We start from the raw sequence: 24,011 nt of genomic DNA on the forward strand, positions 1-24,011 counted from the left end.
CTGAGACCCGATACGCAAGAAGTAGAGCTTAGCGCTCTAAAAGACACAGCTCGGTAAGGCTCAGCACATCGAGAGGGAGTGCCACTCTGGTTTGAAACCGGTCAGTTCATACACTTCCCTCAGATGAACAATCAGTTGGGCGAAATCTTAACATCCTGCCTGAAAGAACTGCCGAGCGCTTGAGCTGTTGTTGAATTGTCGTCTTCGTCACACACCCGCATTCACGCATGTTAAACTACCAGTCTGTCATGCTGTAATTTGAAAGTATGGTCTTCGTGATCTTGCATCCGTGTGCCTGGAAGCGTCATCAGGCAAGCATGCAGCAAACTGCGCTAAATGGTGAGAGATTAGAAGCAGTGAAATTCAGAAGACCCAGTGCTGTAACAATATCATCATGTAATGGTAATTAAGTGAACTGCAAAATGTCCTTGCTCCGAGTCTATTCTGTGCTTAGCACTTATTGTTATTTCGTGGTAAGCGCTACTGCGATGTTTTTTAAATACTTTTGGCGTACATTAGTTTTTCTACACGCACACAAAAATGCACTGACTCATTTTAGCAGTGCATATAGATGATAAAGAAATGTTATAAGTGCAGGGCACATGTATACATTCAGTGCGTGTGCAAAGGAAAAGCAGAGTGATATTTTGGGGCTCCATTCGTAACTGTCTCGGATTTGTCTCATGCATTAGCTCAAACAGCACACATACATGCACACACACAGCAATATAAGCATCTGCCTTCTCGTGCAATAGTGCCTTGAGGGCTTGTCTTTTATGTTTATTACTCAGTAATATCGCCAGAGGTTGCCGACTACAAAAATTGACTTGTTTTTCAACGAATGTTAGTGAGGGTGAGGGAGGGCCATGGATTCAAAAGTGAGGGTGAGGGAGGAAAAGTGAAAATGAGGGCATTTGCCCACCTCTGCTTAGAAGGGATGTAAAAGGAAACATCCGCAGATGTTTGGATTTGGTCTGCTCCACGTATGCTGGGCACACCGATGTAAACACTTGAAGCTCCTGTAGCTAACGCTTTTAAGTTGAACACTGAGGCAGTGTTGGAGGAGAATTTTGAAGCAAAACTACACTATGCCAGGTAAAGCCTACGCTAGTTGAAGTCGCTCTTTGCATGGCACTGAATGTGACCTTTGACCTTGAACAGAGGAGAAACCACATGACAGCGCTAGCTATGACTTTACTCAGCCTGAGCGCTGTTTCTATAGGCAGTGGCATTCCTGTTCATTGGCATTGACGTTCTAGACTCCGATGATTTTGAGAAAAGGAAGGGCGCATAACTTGCTCTCTGGGCCAGTGGATGCCTCAATCACACTTTGAGGTACCTGGCTGGCAGTGGTAAGAGAGAGAGAGATGTGGGCAGCATGCATTAGCGCTGACATTGTGGCAGACACGCCGCGCTGCAACAATAGGCCGCAGCGTTCATTGAGTGACCAACCTCTCATGATCAAACATTAATTTAACCACCACATCCCACGGTGGCAGGGTGCGCACCACGTTGCCTATCCAGTGTGCGGGCCGCACTTAAAGTTACAGACATGAAGCCACGTCTACTTGCCCGATTCACCACAGCTTTCACTCTCTAACCAGGTTCAGCAGTAGTTATACTGCAGCTAATTTTTTCCTTTGCTCAACAGTGCCCCGCAGACGCCCCACGAGTGCCATAGCGCAAGATCGCCATGGCTCGCAGCTGCTGTGAAAGTTCTTCTAAACCAAATCACTCATGATGCAGTTGTTAGTCTTTTCTTTGAATTGAATCCTATGGGGAACCAACCAATTGTACTACTTCCTAACTTCAACCACCCATCTGACTCTGCTGGCCCGTGCAACTTTTGTATTCACAAGGAATATATACCTGCAGGGTATTAAACTTGAGACCTCAATCTGTCAAAGCTGCAGAAAAGGAATGACTGCTGACAATGCACAGCCAAGTTTATTCCCATGAACTTTCATATGCCATGTTGCAGAACCACTGCTGTGAAGCATTAAAACCATGGCTGCTAAAAAAACAACGGATGGTACTGCAGTGCACTGGTGGGATGCTCCATCTCCAGTAAACACTGCACGAATACCCTGATGACAACACTCTGCCAACAAAATAGAGTGGCCTACAAATGCTGAATGGCACCATGTGCTTCTACATGCCTGGACACAAATGCAATGGTACTGGGGATCCACAGGGACAAGAAAATGGTGTGGCCATCACTCTGGACTACTGATGCTTGGAACACTGGTTTCATCAGCTCTGATGTTAATGCAGGCCTAGCCAGGGCAATGGAGACTTTTGTGCACATGTCTAAATTTGCTCCATGTTCACATCATTTTATTAAACCACTTTGAGGCAATAGCTGCCAGTAAACCTGAATATGGAGTGTTCACTGGGACAACCTGAAAAGCCAAAATAAGCTAAGTTCAGCCACAAAGTGCTAGGTAATATGCTATGTGCATTTGGCATATGAAGACTTTACTTATATTTCACAGTGTTGTCACAAAGGATGCCAAACAGGAAAGTGAAAGTCGTTATGACTTGAGACAACTTCTCATTTCCCTGCATTTTGGAAACTTGGGTGTTTGATAACTCCAGCAGACATTCATTCATTTTCTATATGCCATTCTGTATTCTCTCCTAGACCCTACAAGGAACCGATTCATATTTGAACAACGCAATAAAACCACGGGACAGAACGAAGAATGGACACCACAAGCGCTGTACTCGCAGCTAGATTTTTTTATTCATGGCAAAGGTCTCTTAAATACTAGGAACAACACAAACGTTCTGTCCCATTGTTTTATTGCGCTGTGCAAATATGAATCAGTACCAACTTGCCCAGTTCGCAGCCTTAATAAGGAACCGGTATCAAGCACAGAAAGCACTGCTAGCTTTTTCTAAGCAAAACAGACAATGCTTGCATCACATTCATTGACTGAGCTCAAGCAGCCAAGCTCCAGAAATATGCTTTGCTCACAGGCACAAATTAGATCTGTATGACGCACCTTCATTCAGGCAAACACAACACTTCATACTACTTGGTTGCCACTGCAAGCCTTGCACAGGTGTACGAGAGCTGCTGTGAAGCACTTGAGTAGAGCAATTTTCTGTTGAGTGCATTAGACGCACTCTTTAACAAAGTGGCTTAGTGACTATGTGAAAAATATCTCTGTACAATACTTGTGCGTGTAGTTGTGTGCATGGAAAGGAAAAAGGTTGCAGCATCGGGAGCACACATGAACTGGGCCCTTGAAACTACCTCGTTGCACCCAACAGGCTGCAGCCGGAACCAACTTTACCCTGCCTACTTCACTGCTGAGCAAAAGCTCAGCCATGTATGCACAAAGTAATCAGTATTCAAGGCTGGCACAGCAAGTAAGCTTGTTTCACTGTACACTCATTCACATGCTGCACTTCTTTCGCTCCTAGATGAACCAACGACATTTTCAGAACTGACCTTGCAACCAAACAACACACTGCCAAAGGAGGGCAAATTCCAAAACAATGAGAACCAACGTCCAAAGTTCAGCAATGCCTGAACTGCACTACCGAAAACTTGTCTGGGACCACAGCTTCTGACGCCAGCCAATGTTCCTTCCTGGCCTCTGGCAGATGAGATGCCATAGAGAATGTGCCCAGCAAACCAGGCAGCTTTCAATGAATGTGACACAGAGCAGTCACCGATGTGCGGTAGTCACTCGTGAGTGTGCAGTGAGTGGCTGGCGTTCAAGCACACTCAGGATCCTTCGAAGCAGGTTCATCTGCTCGGCATGCCTGAGGTCTCTGCGATGCTCACGCTCGTCCCTCCGCCGTTCACGCCGCTCGTGCAGCTCCTGCAGCCGGTCCAGTAGCTGCTGCTGGTCCAGCGCTGAGCTGGCCCCCCGCTTCCTGGTGGCCCGCCGGCTCATGTGGTGCTCCTCGTCGCCCATGGCGGCCAGCTCAGCGAGAAGCTCAGGATCATTGTCCTCGGCCTCCTCCTGCTGTTGCTGCTCCGCCTGGGGCTCAGCCTCGTCCTCCTCTCCCAGCGCCATCACTTCTCTCTCCTGGGCATTTTCGAAATGCACAGGCATCACCCAAGCGGAAGAGGTCGAGGGGTGCGCTACACCCATACTGCTCAGGCGTAGAAAATGGCATTGCATTTTGGAAACGGCACAAGAGGGAACAAGACACAGAAGGCATACAAAAACGACAGGACCAGCGCCGTTTATTTACCATATTTACGCGCATAATTTGCGCCCTTGCATAATTTGCGCACCCTTAACTTATCACCGGGCTTTACAAAAAAACATTTTTTACTCGCATATTTTACGCACCACGCTGTGCTAGACCACCATCATGCACGCGGGCTCTACCCTACGGCTCTACCCAGTAGCATTCGGCTATTCCGCATGTTTGTTCGGAAGGCGTTTTGAATCTTTTGTGCACTGGGCGTTCATGGTGGTGTCAGAGGCCGCTGTCACAATCGCGGCGGCACCAGCGGCATCGCCACTCGGAACGGCCAGCAGCACTTCCGGGGAGGATTGCCAGCTGATAGAAGAGTCAACACCGCTGTTTGTTTGGCTGATGCATGTGACTTGACTGCCGGCTACGCTTTTCTTTGTGGCTCTGACTGCTTGCGTTTGGTTGTTCGGTCGTGTCTTGCGATGGGATATCACAACTAGGGCCCTAGAAATACTTGCTAGTCTGGCGTACTCCGGCTGCGGCGGGGTCTGCTGCTGAATGACCGCCGCGGTGGCGCTGCAAGCAATCGGTGTGCCTTGACAGCCACGGCGTCTGCAGTAGACGCGCACGTTTTGCCCCGCGAAACGAATTCCCTGGGTGTTTTCAGATGACTTGCGCATGCGATTGCACTGATTTTTTTTATTTCAGCTTAGCCGTGGTTTTTCAATGCGCAGTTCAGTCATCGGCGTAGCGACGCAAACGATTTTTTTTTGCGAGCAAATTTTGTGCGCGTACTCCAGAGTCTGAGGCGAAACGAACCCACTTATTTTTACACCCTCTTCCCCTTTCTGAATACTGCTTCCATGCCGTATTATGTACCGTCTTCTGAGGAATTTAAATAAAAATATCCTTGCATCAAAAACGTTACCCACGATTCTAAACCACATGACCGTGTGTGCACGCAACAGAGCGCTATTGACAGCGGCATTTTCATTCATACTATTGATCCGATCTCAACTCCTACGAACTCTGAAGCTATAAAACACTGAACACTTCTAGATGCACGCACAATTAAAACATGTAAGATGAGAACCTGAGTCCTGTAAATCATGTGCTTTAGGCAAACTGCAGGAACGCATTCCTTAGTGCTTAGGCAACCGAGTTACAGAAGTAATGAACACAAGCATGCATTCTAAGCAGTTCTTAGAATCCCGTGCTTGGTAAAATATCATTATTAGCCCATGCTGTGTAGGTCAAATGACCTGTCAGGGAAAAGATACTCAAGGATCAGCAATGTATAGCACAAAATAAAAATCATTGTTAAACACATTTATTTCCATCACTTTCGCACTCAGGCTGCCGACATTTTTGTTTGCACCACCTCCTGGCATCTTCTCATCTTTAACAGCTTCGGCTGCTATTTTTTGGCAGCCCTCTCAACATTGATTGACTTCATGTAGAAGCGCAGGTGAAGCAGAATATAGAATTTGATTACAGTGTTAACAATTTCACGTCCATGTTTCACACAGCCCAGAGGCGAAAAATGTACATGTGCTAAAAAATCAGCGAAGTCAACTATGCTCTTCTCGTGCAACTTGTTCAGACTAAAATAAGTAGTGAAGCTGTCTTCAAGGCCGGTGATAATTATGTTATTCAAGGGGCCAGACGGATACAGTAAGCCACCATTATCAAATTTTGCAGTGAAAGCTGCAATCCGATCATTTTCTGTATAGCCACTGCTTTTAAGTCGTCAAGGCTAAAGCACAGTCTATGCACTGGCTTTTTTTCAGTGGTTTTCTAGCCCGAGATACCATAAATTAACATCTCGTGGCTTTATTCCTGTCACACAGGCACTGTCGTCAGAGGTAATACTTGTACGTGGCGCACAAGAAACCAATGCAGTTTTTACATCATGAGCGCTCCTTTATCAATTCATCTGTCGAGTCTAGGCAGCATATTCTCGCTGCACGGCTGTTTCTTCGCCACCCAAACTAAGGAATTAAGTGACCGCTTCTGGAGCACAGTTTCCCGATGGTGGTAGTTTCGCAAGATTGTAGAATGTGAGTACATTAACAGTAACCAAATACTGAGCGGCATTCCGATGGTCAAAGATCCTGATGATTGCCGAACAATGCTAAATACGCTTTCAAGTCTGTCTTGGCTCAAGTTTGCAGTCGTCACATACTTAAAACGATGTGTGCCGAGATCTGCATCTGCGACTAATTAAGTGCGCTCTGAATTGAAACACGAAGTCCCTCTGCTATGCTGTTGCTCAAAAACCCGCCGACTGTGGCCTTTGCATGAATTTCCGACTTTGTGAGGTTTTCAAGGAACTCCTTTAAAATAAAAATTTTGTTAACTGCGGGTATAACGCTGCTTTTGGCACACGCGCAGTCATTATCCTGATAAGCTTATTTATTCTTTTGCAAAGGATTCAGTGCCTTCCACGAAATCATAAGAGCGTCCTAACGGGGTGCAATAAATAAAAAGACCTTTAATCATATGATCACCAAATAGCTGGAATGCTGGAGCAACTCTCGTTTTCTCAAAAGAATTGGGATTCAGGTGCATGCTGGTGATCTTCGGCATGGCTTTAAGCTAAACACTCGATCTGGCTGTCCATTTTCTAAGCTTCTCGGATCGGTTTGAGCGTGCACCCGGCCCTTAGGTGCATTAAACCATTTGCCTGCAAATGCATTTCGCACGTTTTTAACTAGATGGTGGAAATCTGAAGGAAAGTCAGATGGCGAATTGAGCTGGCAAGATGTGGCGCTTGTCACGTTGTCTAGACATGACGCGATCACACATACATAAGAACACACAAACTAACACACACGCGAGTCAGCGTTCATGGATTTCGCAAAAAAACAAAAAAAAAACACCAGTATTATGGGCTCGCGACCAAGGAGCAGCGCGCACCACTACCGCAGCCACGGCACGACCGCTCCTGCAGGCATGACGTTCCGAATGTGTGCAGCGCCCCCTGCGCATTCATCCGAGGCGCGGCCAACTGGTTCCGTAGAGAGCCCCGCGCGAACGGCAGACTAGCAAGTATTTCTAGGGACCCTATCACAACTATACGGCAAGTTTCAAACTGCTTGCGTCGGCAAACTTGTGCGCACGTGGCTATTCTCGCTGGCTTCGTGGCTCCGCGCCGTGATAAGGCGCCGACAAGCAGTTTGGTCGACGCTCGCGCGGTATTGTTAAAGAATTGTGTGGTGTGATAATTGATTTGATTCGTGCTTGCTATCCCGGACGAAGTTGCGAAAGCAAACTTACGGAATCCGGAACTACCGAACAATTGGCTGGGCAGAAAGCAGTTTTAAAGCAGACGCTGTTTTAGCGTCTTATTCAGCTTCATGCATGCACCTTCACGCCATCCCGCAAGGGGGGGGGGGGGGGGGGGGGAAGATGTGCGGCTTTTCATTTAGAGTGAACATTTTTTTCGGGGGGCGGCCAGCGTGGGGTGCGGGTCCGGGTGCTGACGTATACGCAGCAACATACACTATACCTATATTGTGTGTTATGACTTTGTGGAGTTTTTTAAGTCGTACTCGCGAAATCCCCGCGTAATTTGCGCACCCCCTTCTTCGAACCCTAATTTCTGAATAAAAAGTGCGCAAATTATGCGCGTAAATACGGTATGTTCCTTCGGTATGTTCCTTCCACATTCTTGTTCCCTTTTGTGCCATCTCCAAAATACACTACAATGAACCAGCTAATCCAAATCAGGGTATTACAAGAAAATGGCAAGGACATCTCATGTTTGATGCCACTAAGTGTGTAATGTGAAAAACCCATAGCTGTGTGCAATCTTTTTGAAGCGTGCGTAATGTATAGGCACCCCAAAATAAAGAATAGTGCCAGATATACTTACGCATCATTGTAAGCACGCTCACAGTGTCCTGCAATTGTCCCACTAATACAGCCGCCTTCTTGTCTTGGCTGATTAGTTTGTGGGGTTCAACATCCAAAAGCTATGAATAGGCTAACAGAAATGCCACAACAGAGGGCTCAAATTAAGTTCAACCATTTGGGGTTCTTTAACTGCCATTGCACAGCACACATGCATATTTTGTATTTCACCTCCATCAAATGTGCCTTCTTCAGATCTTAGCAATACACTGCAGTGAAGTAGAGAAAATTTAGGCTTGACAGAAAATTTACACGAAAGCATATGCACACACAGCAAGCAATGTCAAACCTTTTGTAGGAATAAGGCCATCAAAATTTGTCATGCACTAGTGACACACAGTATTTCATTTCTGTATGCACATGCAGCTATTGCTTTCATTTCCATGCAAGCAGTAAGCATTGCCCATTTCTCTGCAAAGGCACCCCTTCCCCAATAGACCAAAAATTAAGATTAGGTGTTAAAAAAATTAACAAAATTTCCTCACCCAGACCCCCCAATAAACAGTGTACATCAAAACTCAGTTTTCCGTCTCACCGACAGCAAGCAGAGGTCTACCCCACTAAGCACCTATTGCAATCATATCAAACTGCTGCTGCAAGCAAATAAATGATGTTTTTTAGCAAAAAGAGTAAACAGCACACATCAAATACTAGACCAAAGAAGCAGTACCGAAAGATATGGGCAAAAAGAGACACAAAGCAAACACAGGCAATTACTAAAGGGGAGTACCGTGAAAAATCTCAACAAGAAGACAGAGCGTTAAAATGCAGTTCTGTATGTGTCATATCTTTACGCATGAGTGATTTTTAACTGAGCTCCGTCTTAAACACTTGTCAGACCAACTTGCCCAAATATATACAGTGCTAAGTCACTGACTTCCAACTACATGTCAGAAGACAAACTAGCTGCTTATAGCAGACAGCTATTATTTTCACGAGGTATACTCTTAAGCACACGAAACAAATGTAGCATGTTAAAAGTAACCATTTAAAAATGCCATTTTCTTTCCTGAAGTGTTTGCAAGGGTATCCTGAAACAGCTCAGGTCAGCCCTTTCGTCGCAAAGTCCCCCAACCAGGCTTCTCAATTTTATGGCTGTGGCTTCCCAGAAACTGGGCTTCAAGCTGCAGCTTGAGGCAGCCCCGCTCAGTGTTGCTGTTCACAGCATAGCAGCATCTGTGTGCATGCTCAGTGGAACACCAACTGATTTGGCGGATGTAAATCTGGTCACGTACCAGCGGTGGATTTGAAAATCGAGGGGAGGGGGCAGAAGGGAGAAATTTCCGGTGGAAGAACTGCACTGGCCTCCTCCCCCATTCCCCCTCCATTTGTGCTTGATGAAGGAAAACTAAGAAATGTATTGTGCAAATATGACAGCACCCTCCTCCCTCCAAAACATGCCCATTGAGCCACCCTTTCCACAAGTACAGCTATGCGGGGCGTTTCACCTAAGATATTACACAACTTTTTTAAAATAGGCTTTCTGAGTTAGAAGAGCAATTTATTCGGCATGCCATTGTCAGCGGTGTAGTACATCAGAATATAGCTAAGACGTGCTAACTAGCCGGCTGGTAAATTAAAATTGAATAGTTAGCTTTTTAACTATTACCGCAAGGCTCCTAATTACTGAGAGGATTGTGGCGCATCGTGAGTAATATGCATATCAATTTTTAGAACTTCGAAAACGCGATTACCCTCGGCGCGGTGACCAAACAAATTTTGGCTACATCGCGCCAAAATACATGCACTTTCGAGAAACTTGCAGGCAAAGCAACCTCTCCAGTGCATGTAAGTCGTCGAAATCCCAAAAATTTGTTGGGCCACAGCACACAGGGTCACCGCATTTTCGAAATTCTAAAAATGGAAATCGATATCATCAGAGTCCTTCAATAGCTATTGAAGGACTCTGAGTATTTACGGTGGGCAACATGCCCCTCAGTAGTTAAGGAGCCTAACAGTAATAATGAAAAGTTAACTATTCAATATTAGTTAACCAGCCTGCTAGTTAGCATGTCTTAGCTGTATTCTGATGTACTACGCTGGTGACAATGCTATGGCTGAAAAAACACTCTTCTAACTCAAAAAACTGAGAAGACACCCTGTATAGCTGCAAGAATAACCAACCACTCTATGGGTTCCTGAACAGTTACTCAAAACTGCAAGCTCATTTTCTTTACAGTGAAAGAGTGTTCAGTGCATGTCTCCTGCCTGGTTTTACATACTTTATGTCTTAAGAATAAACTGCACTTCTACGTTGGAAACAAGGCAACAGCGGGCCACAGTTACCTTTGCACCAAACAAATCTAATGTTATCAACAGGACAGTAGTGTTTGTGTGGTTTGGAAGGTGACAGAAATGACGACTACAATCAGGTGCACTTTGCGCTACATGTGAGCTCCCAAGGACATACTTGACTCATTTTTTTCCTTCTTTCCTTTGCTTTCCACCTGTGCTATGCATAAAATTCCACTGCCATATAAGCAAGCAAGCTGCATCGGCCAGGCAGGCCAGTGTGTCAATAAAAGAATTGCACTGATGCGGTAACTTGGTGGCATCTGTGTAGATGACAGCCAATGCTCAGAGACACTCATAGACAAAACCATGCAGCTGAAGATGGAGCCTCACCACATTACGGGATCACAGACCCATGCATCACCCAACCTCTGCTGCAATGAGCAAAAAAGGAGCTAACATTTTCTCATTACTCTTGATGCAGCGATGCGTTGCATGGTTGTTAGCTTTTTAAGGGAACTGGTTTCATACTATATAAGGGGCGTGCTTTACTACAATTTCAACACTGCCATTTGCCTGGAAAAAGAAAGTCAGTGGAGAGTCTCTCAGATTGCTAGTTAATGTTTATTCGTGCTGTTCTTTCACTCGAAGCATGTTAGCTCGCAGCTCCATGGATACAGTAGTGCACCCTTTAGCTACCATCTGCATGCACCTCCACCTGGTGTTGAAAAACCCACCAGTCAGGAGAAAGCCCTGTATGATGCCCAATGTGAAACCGCAGTAAAACAAGTAGCTTGGTTTGCTGGCATCTTGTTTTGGTCAGCATACGAACAACAAGCCTCAACAAGCCAACACGAAAAGAGTTCTTGTCTGTGCTGCGCCAAACTGTAATATACATTGAGCAGGTAAAGTGAAGGGTAGGGAGGTGATGAGCTCATTTTGATGTACAAACAAGAAAAGCCAACAGTCAACGAAACCAAAGAAGGCATAGGTGAATGTAAATGTAAGATGCATGTAACTGTAATGGTAAGCTCCCTTATGCTATCCAAAATAAGGCAAGCATAGTAGGAAGGTGGCAGGTAGTCATGTGGTTGAATGAGGCTAGAGGGTTTGTGCAGATCAGGTGGCTTCAGCTGTCAGAGAACAAGGTTGATTCGAGGTCACTGGGAGAGGCCCTCCTCCTTCAGTGGACGCAGTAAGGCTGATGTCAATGATCATCATGAAGCTTCCCTTTGTTTCAATGACTCTGGGCTTCTTTCATTGGTACAAACTACAAAAGATGGCACTCACTGTGCCCTGTTCCTCTTCCATGGTGCTGCTGAGCAGGATGTGAGTTGTGCCAAGGTTTGTGAGCTCCGCACAGCGCCGCTTCCGGCGCTTGATGGTCTTGTAGCGATTCTCGCACTGCTCTGCCGTGCGTTGCTGGCCTGTCTCTTCGAGGAGGTGCTCAGCGATGCGCTTGAACATCTCCCTCTTGCTGCGGAACTTCTTGTCTGGACCAACGTGCTGCACATAGCGCACATAGTGCTCCAGCAGGACCTTGCTCTCGTTGCTGTTCCACTCGACGCCTGCACAGAACACGCAGCCAGACATTATGGGGCGGGGGGGGTGGGGGTGAGATGCTACTAGCAGTTGGTAATTTTATGCCTGAAGGAATATTATTGCACGACTCATCATTCAGGATGGCTATAACCTCATACATGCCCTGTCATTTGGAAACAAAGAGCAGATGAATATTAACTTTCTACTGCTCAAAACACTAATCTCATCCACAGAAGAACACTTGCCAAGAAATGTACTCAACTACAGTAAAAAAAAATCCAGGTCAACTGCACTATACTCACCAGCCCGTGCATAATCTTAAAGACAGAAGATGCAAGGCCACCATGCGTAGCACAGGCATCACACACGGCACCTGAAGCAATTATCATTATCAAAGAATGACCACCAGTAAAAGGAAAAAATAGAAAATAAGCCATTCATTGCACTGCCTCCAAGTCAAGAGCTCACCTTGTGGGTGTAGCAACCCTCTCCCTATGGCAATTACGAGAACTGACAATAAGCGACAATCTCTCACACAATGCTGACACTGCACCAGAACCAGGCAAAGCTACCCCTCCTACGAATCTGTAGCCCCAACTGCTTCTCCTTTCGTTGATCCACTATGAATAGCGTTAAGAACACAAAACTGGGCAACTCGACGGCCATTAATATTTGCACAGGCCGCAAAAACACGGACAAGAGGCAGAGATATAAAGACATTACGAGTGCTGTTACAGTGGTGGCCCAGCCATTTCAAGTTCTGGAGTAATTTTTGCAGCAGAAAAATACTCATTTCGGAGCACCTTTGTATCAGAACGATAATTCAGGAGCAGCTCGAAGCAGCACGAACGGAATAAAGGAGTCACCCAGAATATTTTGTCACTAACGAGATCACATTCAGCCATGTGTAGCTAGGAAGAAAAAAAAACAGAAGAAAAGGTGCTCACAAAAAACAGTGATATTTCATTAATGCTGGCACTGTCTTGCACACAAGTTCAACCAAGCATGCTTGACTAAAAGTCCAAAGGACACATCCTTGAACCATTCTTTTTTTCATGTTGGCACTATCTCAACGCTTCTTGGAATTATTTTACAAATTCATCAAGCTCACAAAGCGAATCAGCAAGGCTGAAATTCCCTTGTTCCAACAAAGCTTGACCTCGTTGGACCTGCTCCAAGCTTTTGTTCTTCGAACCAGAAGATGTGACCCCTCCAGCCCACAACCTTTTGATGCAACTGACATCATGCGCGAACATGGAGGAAGGAAAACTCGAGAGATGTTCTCGCTATTCGAGCTGCTCTCCACAAAGTGTGCCGGAAGTCATGCGCTTTCACATGGACTATGGGAGTCTTTGTTGGGCAAAGGTGCAGCCAATAGTGACGCCGGGCGCAGTGGTGCTGTCTTCTGCATTGTCTGCTGCGCATGCACAAGCGCGCTGAGACAGCGGCCAGGTGGGGGGGGACGGGGAGTAGACTTCAAAAAATGTGACTTAACCGCCACACCCGAGTTTTTTCCTTCCTCCATGTGCGCGAATGAACTGGCTGCTAAATTCTACCACAAGCCAGCGCACCCTGGACTGCCAACTGCAGAAACGTTTTAGCAGGGAAAGCCTGAATGGTTCCAAAACTGCGACCGCGTCTTCCTTTTGGCACAGCTAAGGCGCAATACTGATCAATTTTCCGCTTTTGGAGCAGACTGGAGTAGCAAAATGCAAATGTATCAGTATGGTGCAAATGGAGCAGATGAAGCACCACTGCTGTTACTATCAGCTGAAATTTTTATTCAAAAAACAATGAAATGTATAAGCTGCTGATAGAATAAAAAATTACAAAAAGAGCGAACAAATTGAAGGGAACAATTTTATAAAAGAGAATAAGAAAATTGAAGGGGACACTTAAGCACCACCTTAAGGGTATGACGCGATAGCATTAATGGGCTAATGCCCATATATATGCGGAATTGGTCGTTCTCTATTTTACATTCAGAGATCCCTGGGAGTTCTCACACCACTCCTGCAGCAGCCGTTAAATGATGCGCCACTGCCCTGCAACGGCCGGTGCTGCAACCGGTGGGGCTCGTGAGACCCAGGTTGCTCTTCCTGAGCAGCCTCTCTCGCCCAATCATTCATTTCACCTGCCACGGTGGGCAGTTTGCTCACAATCCGGAGGGCAGGTTTGATAACGCCACAAAGTCACGTGACATAGATGTCCCACCTGGCATCTTGGTGGCCCACTTAGGTTGCTTCTCTGGGGATTTTTCGCTCACGACCAACAACACCGACGCCAACTACGGGGGCAAACCACAGACGCCGACAACGATGACAGCTTTTCGGCGACCAATGCCGTCGTGTTAAAGCTCATGCACACACAGAGAGAGAGGTGTGTTGTGTGTGCGCAAGTAAAAAAAAAACCTCACATGCCAAGTGTCAATGGACCATGCGCTGCCTTGTTCCTCAGCTGGCACCCTGCACCCGTTGCTTGGCATGCCAGAGAGAGAAAGAGAAGGGGCTTCCTCACTCACCACCACTGCGGGCAGGAGGTGGCGTAGTCAGTTTAGGGATCACCTGCACGGGCACCAGCGCGCTGCCTTCCAGGCTTTCTGCTGGCTCCACGTGGATCACCATTTCCTTCTCCCCTGCGTGAGAAGAGAACACTGTCCTTTCCACCCTTGGCTTTTCCCGCCTGAGCACCCACATGACACTAAAAGCAGCACAGATTTGTAGAACCAAGGCAAAAGACAACACTAAGAAACATAACACTATTTCTTGCATGAATAGAGGGAAGAGAAAAGGCTCTTTAATGAAAAACAGGCTTTAGCTGCAGTCTAAGAATCGCTCAGTAGTGCAGTTTGTGGGGCCAGTTGGTTAAGCGACTTATTCAACAAAACTGCACAAAACAAGACGGGACAAGAGTGCAAGCTTGCAACTGTATTTCCTGAAACCAAACAGCGTGTGACATGCTACGCTGTGCTGAGGAGGGGATCTGGGAGAGAACAGCTGTTAAAAAAAAAAAGTGCAGAAAGTAGTTAAAAGATTAAAAACACATAGCCAATGAGTTGGAGCGAATACGTGTTAAATGCAAACACAAGAAGGTTTCAGAGTTTGTCAGGAAGTGATTAGCAAGATGTGAGCCAACATAATATAAAGCTAGCTTTGTAATAAGATCGGCGAGAGCCTAAGAAACCATGCTGCCCACCACGGAGAGACTGCACAAGACTAGGCATGACAGCAGAGACATCCATATTGATCCGACTTGCAGTAACCACCTTGCTTATTCTATTCTGCTATATAAGCCTTCAGCCTCCTGCAGCACTCAAAACATTGCAGCATAAATTTTCAGCATAGTACACCAACTCTCCAGCATACTCTGGTTTTGCCACAGCTGTAGAGACAGCAACACTTTCTCATGAACACTAGAGAAACACAGTGCCCAAACTGTGTCGGCTGCAATATTATTTCGCATGCAGATTTTGACTACATTTAGCTATGGTGACAAGCTCAGCTAGTAGGCAAAAACGCATAAGGAGAAGGAATGGCACGCATATTTCACTAACGTGCTGCCACTAAGTTTGGTGGGACATAAACAGAACTTGCTCACGGGCAAATTTGTTGGTAATTGCAAAGGTGACAAAATGCCACCACACAGATCATCACAGACAGCACTGGCAGCATTGTGTGCAGTGCTGGTCTGTGTCCTTCTGTCTGTGATTAAGCATGCCGCACTGCTGTATCTGTTCTGCGACCTGGTAGGGCAGAGGATGCCATCATGGCAGGCTAGTGCCTTAGCTTTTATATGCCACCTCAGCGTAAGCATAGATTGCACTGCTGCAGACTCAATGCACAGGGCCTCCAAAGCTCGAACGGTGATGTCGCAGTTTCTCTAGGATTCTATATAATTTTTTAATTTGGGTACTGCACTTAACATATGGCCCAACCTAAACTTCCCATCTTTGCCATGGATGCTAGAAGCATACTAAGTTATGCCAAAAACTTAAAAGAATGCCCTGGTTTTACCACATGGCATGGCACAATCAGGCCTACCTTTGGATAGAAAGTGGGTGTACAAAGCTGCTAGACAACTGCACCTAAAAAAAAAAAAACACTGGCTTCAGAGTCATTATACTAGTTTTGTGAGCAGTATACTGCAGTGCTGGCCAGTCCAACTCACAAATTCAGTGCTGTTCTCACACCAGCTTTAATTTAGTGCAAATTCAATGAGAATATAATGCTTTTCTGCGAAAAATTTTAATGCAGGCAGTCTGAAATTATTGCAAAAACAAAATTTAACCCTAAGGCTGAATTTCAGTTTTTCTTGCATATGCACACATCTCTAGACCAATGCAGATTCAAGCAATACAATTTTTCTCAGTAAGAATAAAAATGTTGAATTCTGGCTGCTTACAAAACCCATTTTTATGGAGGCATTTAACGGCGCTGTACAGATTAAAAGACGTAAAAAAAGCTGAGAGATCCAAAAACTCCATGATACGTTGTACTCCTTTGTCAAGAACCGAAGCAGGCAAACCTATTCTTTCCATGCGGAATTGGCTCACTGAATAAAACTCCCTCTTACGCAAACAAAAGCACTGGGAAAATGCAACTGTGTAAACATGCCAACCGCATAACAATGCGGCAATATATTTGTTATGCCGTGTGATTGCTTTTGCTATTCAAAGCCTGCCACTGAAAAAACGAGATGTCAGTATGCATTGTTCAACCATTAATACATAGCTCTAAAGCACACATGACCGTGTTTCTGTTATGCTTTCCATTGTGATCTACGAAACTACTGTTCTGAACTGAACAACGTGCTGTATCATCAGCATGTCCGCTGTATCACCAGCGTGTCTCCCAGAGTTATGAATACAAAAACGAAATTTCAAACATTTCAAAAAGTAGCGCGTACCCCACAGACCGAATGGATTAACGTTCACCAATGCCCCCCGTCTCAAGCCAATCTATTAACATTACTTTTCGCAAATAAAAAATGCACGCGCCCTGCTGTGCAACCTAGAGTCACTGGATAATTTTCCAGAGACTCTAGTGCAACCTGCGCTACACGACCCTTCAGCATACTCGCTGCGTGGCCAGAACGCAGTACCGAGATCACAGAACGGTTCTGAACTGAACGAGGAGCGGTTGAAGCAGGCTTATGACTAGCTTCGACCTGTTCGGAGCGGTCCAAGTGACACTGCTCCCGCAAGGTGCGCAACAGCACGACCGTGCACACAAGCACTCTGCGACTCTGGATGGACACTGGCGTACAGCAGACGCGGCCGACGGGCGCCCAATAGAACGACACACGCTGCGTCCGCCATGGCGTACTGAGCACCACCCGAACCGACCTAAAGCGTTCGGGGCAACCCACCTTCCACGCGGACTTTTAACAGCGAAGTCTGTTGTTGTTGCTGCTGCTGCGCCATCACCAGCCGGAGAAAAGCACGTCAAACGTTTCCAAAACGCGGGATTCGGAGCACAAAAAATCGTATAGCGAGCGCCTATTCTAGGCAAGTGCAGGGAATTGCCCACCACAGCTCCGAACCTGCACTGTTTGGCCACTCTGAGCGGGTTTCGAAGGGAGGCGCTAAAGCAAAAATAAGCGCTGGCCGCGCGCGGCGCTGCCGGAAGCTCATTGTCAAAGAAAATATCTATGATAATTGTAGGGGAAGTTCTTTGTTGTTTGAGGCCAGGACTGGAGTTTTGCGGACTAAGACGTATAGAGTCAGGTACCAGGAGATAGACACTTTGTGCATTGCGTGCGGAGAGGAGGAGGAAACGGCTGAACACATACTTTTCTGTAAAGGGCTTCACCCTACAGTGGAAGGCAGCGGGGCTGACTTACCCAAGGCATTGGGGTTTAGGGATAGTGAAGGGAAAGTGGATTTTAAGAGGTTAGAAGTAACCAAGCGAAGGTTATCTGATTGGTAGCAAAAAGCAAGACAGGAGTAAAATTTCACAAGACATGGCTAGGTGGCTTGAGCTACCGCCCAATGTAAAGGGTTCAGCCGTATCCATCCATCCACCCATGTTTCTGGATATTAGGGGAGCCTATGACAACGTTATTCAGGAGTAATTGTGGGACATACTGGGCACATTGGATGTGGAAGATGAAGTAATTAATCTTTTAAAAGATATATATAAAGGTAACAGAGTGCTCATAAAATGGGAAAAAAATGTATCAGGGCCTGCAGAGATACAGCCGGGGCTTAGGCAAGGATGCCCTTTGTTGTTCATGTTGTACCAGCAAGGGTTGGAGACCAAACTAGAGGGGAGCGGACTAGGCTTCAACCTTTCTTTTTTCAAGCAAGTGGAATAGGTTAAACAGTCATTACCGGGACTAATATAAGCGGATGATATAGTGCTAATGGCTGACAACAAGGAAGACTTGCAGAAGTTGATAGACATATGTGGTACAGAGGGAGATAGATTAGGTTTCAAGTATAGTAAGGAAAAATCTGCAGTCATGATATTTACTGAAGAGGGCGGTGAGCATGGAATACAGGAGTTCATGCTAGAAGTAGCGGAGGAGTACAAGTATCTTGGGGTGCGGATAAATAACAGTGCTGAGTATCTGACAGAGCATGAAAAATATGTAATGAATAAAACTAGTAGGAATGCAGCTGTCATGAAAAATAGGGCACTGTGGAATTACAATAGGTATGAAGTGCTAAGAGAGATATCTGGAAAGGGCCGGGTGATGGTCCCTAGCCTGACTTTCGGTAATGCGGTCCTGTGCATGAGACCAGATGTTCAAGCAAGGTTAGAAATTGAACAACGGTGAGTAGGGAGGTTAATTAGCTTTAGGAGCACATTGCAATACACCAAATCCGGGGGTACAGGGTGATATGGAATGGGCGTCTTTCGAGAGCCGAGAGGCTAGCAGTAAGATAGCATTTGAGGAACGATTGAGAAAAATGGGGGAAAAGCAGTGGCTAGGAAAGTTTTCAGATGCCTGTATATAAAGAATGTTGACGTTGACACGAAATGGAGAAAGCGAATTAGAAAATTGACAAGCAAATATCTGGACAGCAGTAAGGGGGCAAATCGGCAATTATCGGTTAAGAAAAAGGTTAAAGAAACAGAGAGAGCTCTGTGGAAAACAGGGATGACGAAATCGGCACTGAGAACATACCGGACCTTTAAACAGGAAATTGCCAAAGAAAATACCTATGATAATTGTAGGGGAAGCTCTTTGTTATTTGAGGCCAGGACTGCAGTTTTGCGGACTAAGACGTATTATTAATTATTATTATTAAGACGTATAGAGTCAGGTACCACGAGATAGACACGTTGTGCGTTGTGTGCGGAGAGGAGGAGGAAACGGGTGAACACTTGATACTTTTATGTAAAAATTAAGCTTCACCCTACAGTGCAAAGCAGCGGGGCTGATTTATCCAAGGCATTGGGGTTTAAGGACAGTGAAGGGAAAGTAGATTTTAAGCGGGTAGAAGTAACCAAGCGAAGGTTATCTGATTGGTGGCTAAAATCAAGACAAGAGTAAAATTTCATAAGTCATGGCTAGGTGGCTTGAGCCAACACCCTCTCAATGCTAAGGCCTCTCCACCGGCCGCGTGACGTCACGCCAAGGGACCGTGCAGGCCCCGCGCTCCGCGATTTCAGCGCGCCGCGCCCGTCTGCACTATTCGGGTACTGCCGTACGTAGCTGCCTTATAAGTGATTCCTTCATTTTCATTTTTGTCGTTGCTGCAGAAAAGAAATTCGCTAGTTTGTGCGCGCCTTAGGCTATCATTTTATCTGCTTTATATATTTTTTTTATTGCAGAACACCTTATTGTCAAGAAAGTTCGAGCTGCTAATACAGTTTTTTATAATAAACAATTTAGCATACGGCCGCCAATTTCGCATTATTGGTCATTATAATAAAAAATTGATTAGTTAATTTCAATTAATCATCTAATTATTAGGTTCTATCACGTACATGATGTCTGCCGTGCGGTAAAATCCATCCGCACAGACCGCACATGCGTATATCTAGTTGTTAAAGTAGAAGTTCGTGAACATTGAAAAAAAAAACACCGTCTACTGCGCATTGTGTTAGTTTTATTCTGTATTGTGTTTTGCTTAAAGCTTTCACACACAGCAATAATGACACTCACAATAATGTTGCGCTGTTGAGTATTTGTACAGCTAATCTGACCCTTACAATAAAAAACGACGAGACACCAGCAATGAAGTGTGCGCAAAGCATTTTTATTGCTTGGGAATAAAACTTACTTCTTCTTAAGCGTTGCTGCTTTCCGGGCTGCGGCCTTCTGCTGCGCATTGTCTTGTATGGCATCATTTCTTAGTTTGCAAAAGTTGTTTAGAACAACGTTGGTTGCAACGCGTACTACCAAGCGCAGGAGAGTTTGTGCAGTGTGGCCATTTTCACATGTCTCAATGTCGTGTTCGTCCAGGAGGGAAATCGTCTGTGAAATCACGACACCACGTTGATTTCTACAGGAGAGAAAATCTTCCGCGGTTGCTCCAAAAGACAACTTCTCTGCAACTAGTTTAGTCATCAGTACCATGTGAACTGTGCATGGCTGGGGAAACTTCAGCCCTCCTCTCGACAGGTTAGCTATCATGGCAGTATTTTCCGCTTCGATCTCTCGATTTTCAATCACCAATGTGCTGAAGCAATCAGAACATGAAAGCTTCTTTAAAGCAGCATGAGCAGCGTATCCTGCAATGTAGACAATAGCATCCATGTCAGAGTGGGCGTGTGTAATATCGTCGTCGCTGACAGCCACAGAAAAGTTGCATGGGACAAGATCCTCACTTACGTCTTCAAACTCTGTTTCCTCGCGTGGAAATGTCAAAAGTTTTTGAAGACGAAGCTTCTTCTCACATTCGTAGAGCTGACGCACGGAAATGTGGTACTGTGATCCTGCCAGCTGGCGGTAACGGCCGAACCGGTCTTCTAGCGCATCCGTCTGAAATTTGCCCAGCAGTACGTACTTGAAGTGAAGTTCTTCTAAGCAGTAGCGCGAGAGTTCTACCAGAGAATAGCATGTCAGTCGCAAAGCACTGTGAGTCTCTTTCGTCAGCGAGCCACTGGTGATGTTTATTCTTGCCCAAGCGTCCAACCAGTCCACAACGCCGCTCAGGAAAGCTAACTGTGTGTCATCAACAGACCTTACAGGGTCTTGCATGCTGTCCCTTAGCCTCTGGCCTTTGCAAGGGGTCTTAACATTGACTATTTGCCACCATGTGAGGATAACGTCAATGAAAAGAGCAGTCGACTCAGCTTGAGGAATCTTGAACGCGGAACCATATGTCCTGAGGGCATTTGAAACAAACTGATTAATGACGTCGAGAGCGAGCTTTACATTTTGCCGCTCCATTGAGGTTGGATTCACGGCTTTTGCGTTCAGTCTGTAAGCAGCCTTCACAAGCGACGTCTTCTCTGAAGAATAAAGCTGCCGCACAGCTGCGAAAGAAGCAGCTTTCATACGAGGAGGCCCTTCGGGCATTGCTCCACTCAAGTCCATTTCAGGGAAATAGAGGCATGTTCCAGGGTTTTTCTGGTTAATCCAATTGTTCCTAATGCACTTCAAGAGATGCACAGGATCGACCACGTAGAAAAGAGGGCGAGCGTTATCGGCTGGATGGGGATAGACAATGCTCACCTGAGGACTTGTAGCAAATAACGACATCATCTTGCGGTTCAGAGCATTGTTGTCCGTTATCACAGCGATAATTTTGAGCCCCATTTTCTCAACATTAATGATTATGTTCTTAGCATGCTCGTGCAAAATTTCTGCGCTCAGTTTGCTCACAGGTAATATGTGAATGACGTCCTTGTTTGCAGAAAGGAGTGATTGTACCATGAACACATGGGCTGTTGTTGCTGGTTCCGTTGAAATAACCGACGATCCTACTATTGTGCCCCCTTTGTAGTCGAAGTATGGTTTTATGTGGATCTCATCGATCATCAGGGTCACTGTCTTCTCGTGGTCTTTCATTGATTTGACTCGTTCTCGGATGTAGGAGAGACAGTGCGGTTGATTTTGCTCCACAAGAGGGTCAGCTTTGTAATTTGAGCAAACACGGCGCAGTGTGGAAGGATGGGGCAGAATGATTCTTGATGCAGCTCTTGTGAAGTGATATGCGTGAGGAGAAATTGAATTCAAAATACTGGCGAATACCAGCAGCTCTGCGCTATACACATGCTGTTTCGCGAGGAGAAGCTCTATCTGCTCAACCAGAAATTTCAGCAAAGAAGACTGTTCTTTCGTCGTATCACTGTCCTCAATGAGGTCTGCAAGCAGTGAACCGACAAACTGCAATACTTTAGTATGTTTCGACTCTTTCGTCACCTCAGGTATATTATGCAAGCCTATCTCGAGTTCTTCTAGCAGCAAGGACAGGCTGGAGGTGTCGCATACTTGAGCTGGCAGAATCCTGCCTGAAGGAAGCGACAGAAGCTTCACTCCATTCAAGAAAACAGAAAGTGACAGATCAGGGAGAACTACCAAGGCGCATTTCACATTAGGTGAAGGATCATTCTCGATGAGAAGGAACCTAACGCACTGCTCATCGACAGAAACGGTCCAGAATTTCGTGTTGCAGATTCCAGGCAACTTAGATTTGAACTCCTCGTAAGATGAAACTTTGTTTCTTTTCTGTTCAAGCTCATTAGACTGAAGTGACTTACTCATAGCCTCCTGCAAAGCAGCGTTTTCCCTTCTTGCTTTTTTCGTCTCTGGCGATTCACTCCGTCCAGGCGTTGAGGACAAGTATTTTGGGCAGTTTGGAAAAACAGAAGGCGCAGCATCAATCTTCAACTGTAGCCTGTCACGCTTCACCTCTATTATTTTCCCTGTCAGTTCATCTTGGTGTGACAACGTCGTAATGAAGTCGCCTGCGTGGAAGTGCAGTTCACACACCTGCACGAGAAAATGAAGCAAGGCCATTCGCCATGACTCTCCATTGCCTAAAACACTAAGTAAAAAGAGTCTGAATAGTGAACAGCTTTTACATATTTACACAGCTTTTACACAAGCCTTATGCACATCCACAGAACTAAATGCTTCCTGGACAATTCATACATAAGTGTAAGAAGTGATATCATTGCCTACAAAGACAGCATGCCTTTCCGGGAGCGACAGCTCACAACTAAGATAATTACCAGCGCCTATTAAGCAATATTTCAGAGTCTTACCCTCGAATGCTCTGTAGGTGTGAAATCCTTCCGTGGAATGGCTCGCAACCAGGCTTTTCTTCGTACTTCGTCTCTTGGGAAGCAATAAACACGTACTTTGGGACCATTCTGGTAGTTCCCGCGGCACCCGGGAACACAGCACCGGCCCATGTTTCACGAAGTTGCACTCGCTACACGGCAGGCAATCAGTTTCCCATTCGTGCGCTAGCACAGGTACGCACGCCACACAAGAAACGGCCACACGAAACAGACACAGCCGTGCGAGGAGCGAACGGAAATGCACCCAACGCCAGGCTGAAAGACTCAAGCAGCAGCTAGACGCTCACTGCAAGACTGCGTTCGTGTCTGTGCTTGCCCGGGCAAGCGCGAGCACATCGAGGGAGACAACCGAGCGGAGCGGAGCCGCGCTTGGTGAGCAGCCTGACCGGACACTTGGCGTGACGTAGCGCGTGTGGAAAGGAGGGCCTGGAGAGGCCTGAAGAAAGTATTTAGAGGGTGTTGCCTCAGCCCACCTCTGCAAACAGCGAACAAAGCTCCAGCCGCTTGCGCTGGAAGAAGCGCCGCGCCGCGGATGAAGCGTGAGATACATAAGTTTATTTATTTATTTTATTTATTTATTTCCTCAAGGGTCCAAAAAGGACATTACATGAGGGGTGGGCAAACAAAAGTGTTTTAAATGGATGAATACAGATGGTCTTCGATGGCGGATTTGAAGCGAACGGGATTGATAATGGTTGCCACTTCGGACGGAAGGTCATTCCAGTCTTTGGCTGTTCTAAGGAAAAAAGATTGATGATATGTTTCGGTGCGGGCTTGTTCAGGGTAGACGGCATTAGGATGACTGTGACGAGAAATCCCATGGGCGCGTGCGACAGGGGGAGGTTCGTGGTGGAAAGTGTGATAAAATTTATGATATAAAGAAAGACGGGCGATTTTACGGCGACAGGCCAGAGTAGGAAGATGGAGCTGTGATTTTAGTGCTGATACGCTAGT

General features: G+C 46.0%; 1 protein-coding gene across 6 annotated transcripts; it reads right to left on the minus strand.

Annotated features, from left to right (window-relative positions):
- Nucleotides 1-1,928: 1,928 nt before the first annotated feature.
- LOC144127903 (uncharacterized) lies at nucleotides 1,929-23,397 on the minus strand. Of its 6 annotated transcripts, none has more exons than XM_077660883.1 (5): nucleotides 23,019-23,397; nucleotides 22,512-22,743; nucleotides 14,375-14,488; nucleotides 11,602-11,879; nucleotides 1,929-4,046 (listed from the first exon to the last, which is right to left on the minus strand). In XM_077660883.1, the coding sequence occupies exons 1-5, from the start codon at nucleotides 23,166-23,168 to the stop codon at nucleotides 3,681-3,683; spliced, it is 1,140 nt and encodes a 379-aa protein (XP_077517009.1). In that variant the 5' UTR covers nucleotides 23,169-23,397; the 3' UTR covers nucleotides 1,929-3,680. The 6 variants fall into 6 exon arrangements, with proteins under 6 accessions (XP_077517009.1, XP_077517012.1, XP_077517008.1 ...); XM_077660886.1 differs by lacking the exon at nucleotides 22,512-22,743 and adding an exon at nucleotides 15,894-15,937 and having other exon boundaries at nucleotides 23,019-23,359; XM_077660882.1 differs by lacking the exons at nucleotides 22,512-22,743; nucleotides 23,019-23,397 and adding exons at nucleotides 15,894-15,937; nucleotides 20,087-21,213.
- Nucleotides 23,398-24,011: the final 614 nt, after the last annotated feature.

The sequence above is a fragment of the Amblyomma americanum genome, chromosome 4 (assembly GCF_052857255.1).
Source record: "Amblyomma americanum isolate KBUSLIRL-KWMA chromosome 4, ASM5285725v1, whole genome shotgun sequence".
Lineage (NCBI taxonomy): Eukaryota > Metazoa > Arthropoda > Arachnida > Ixodida > Ixodidae > Amblyomma > Amblyomma americanum.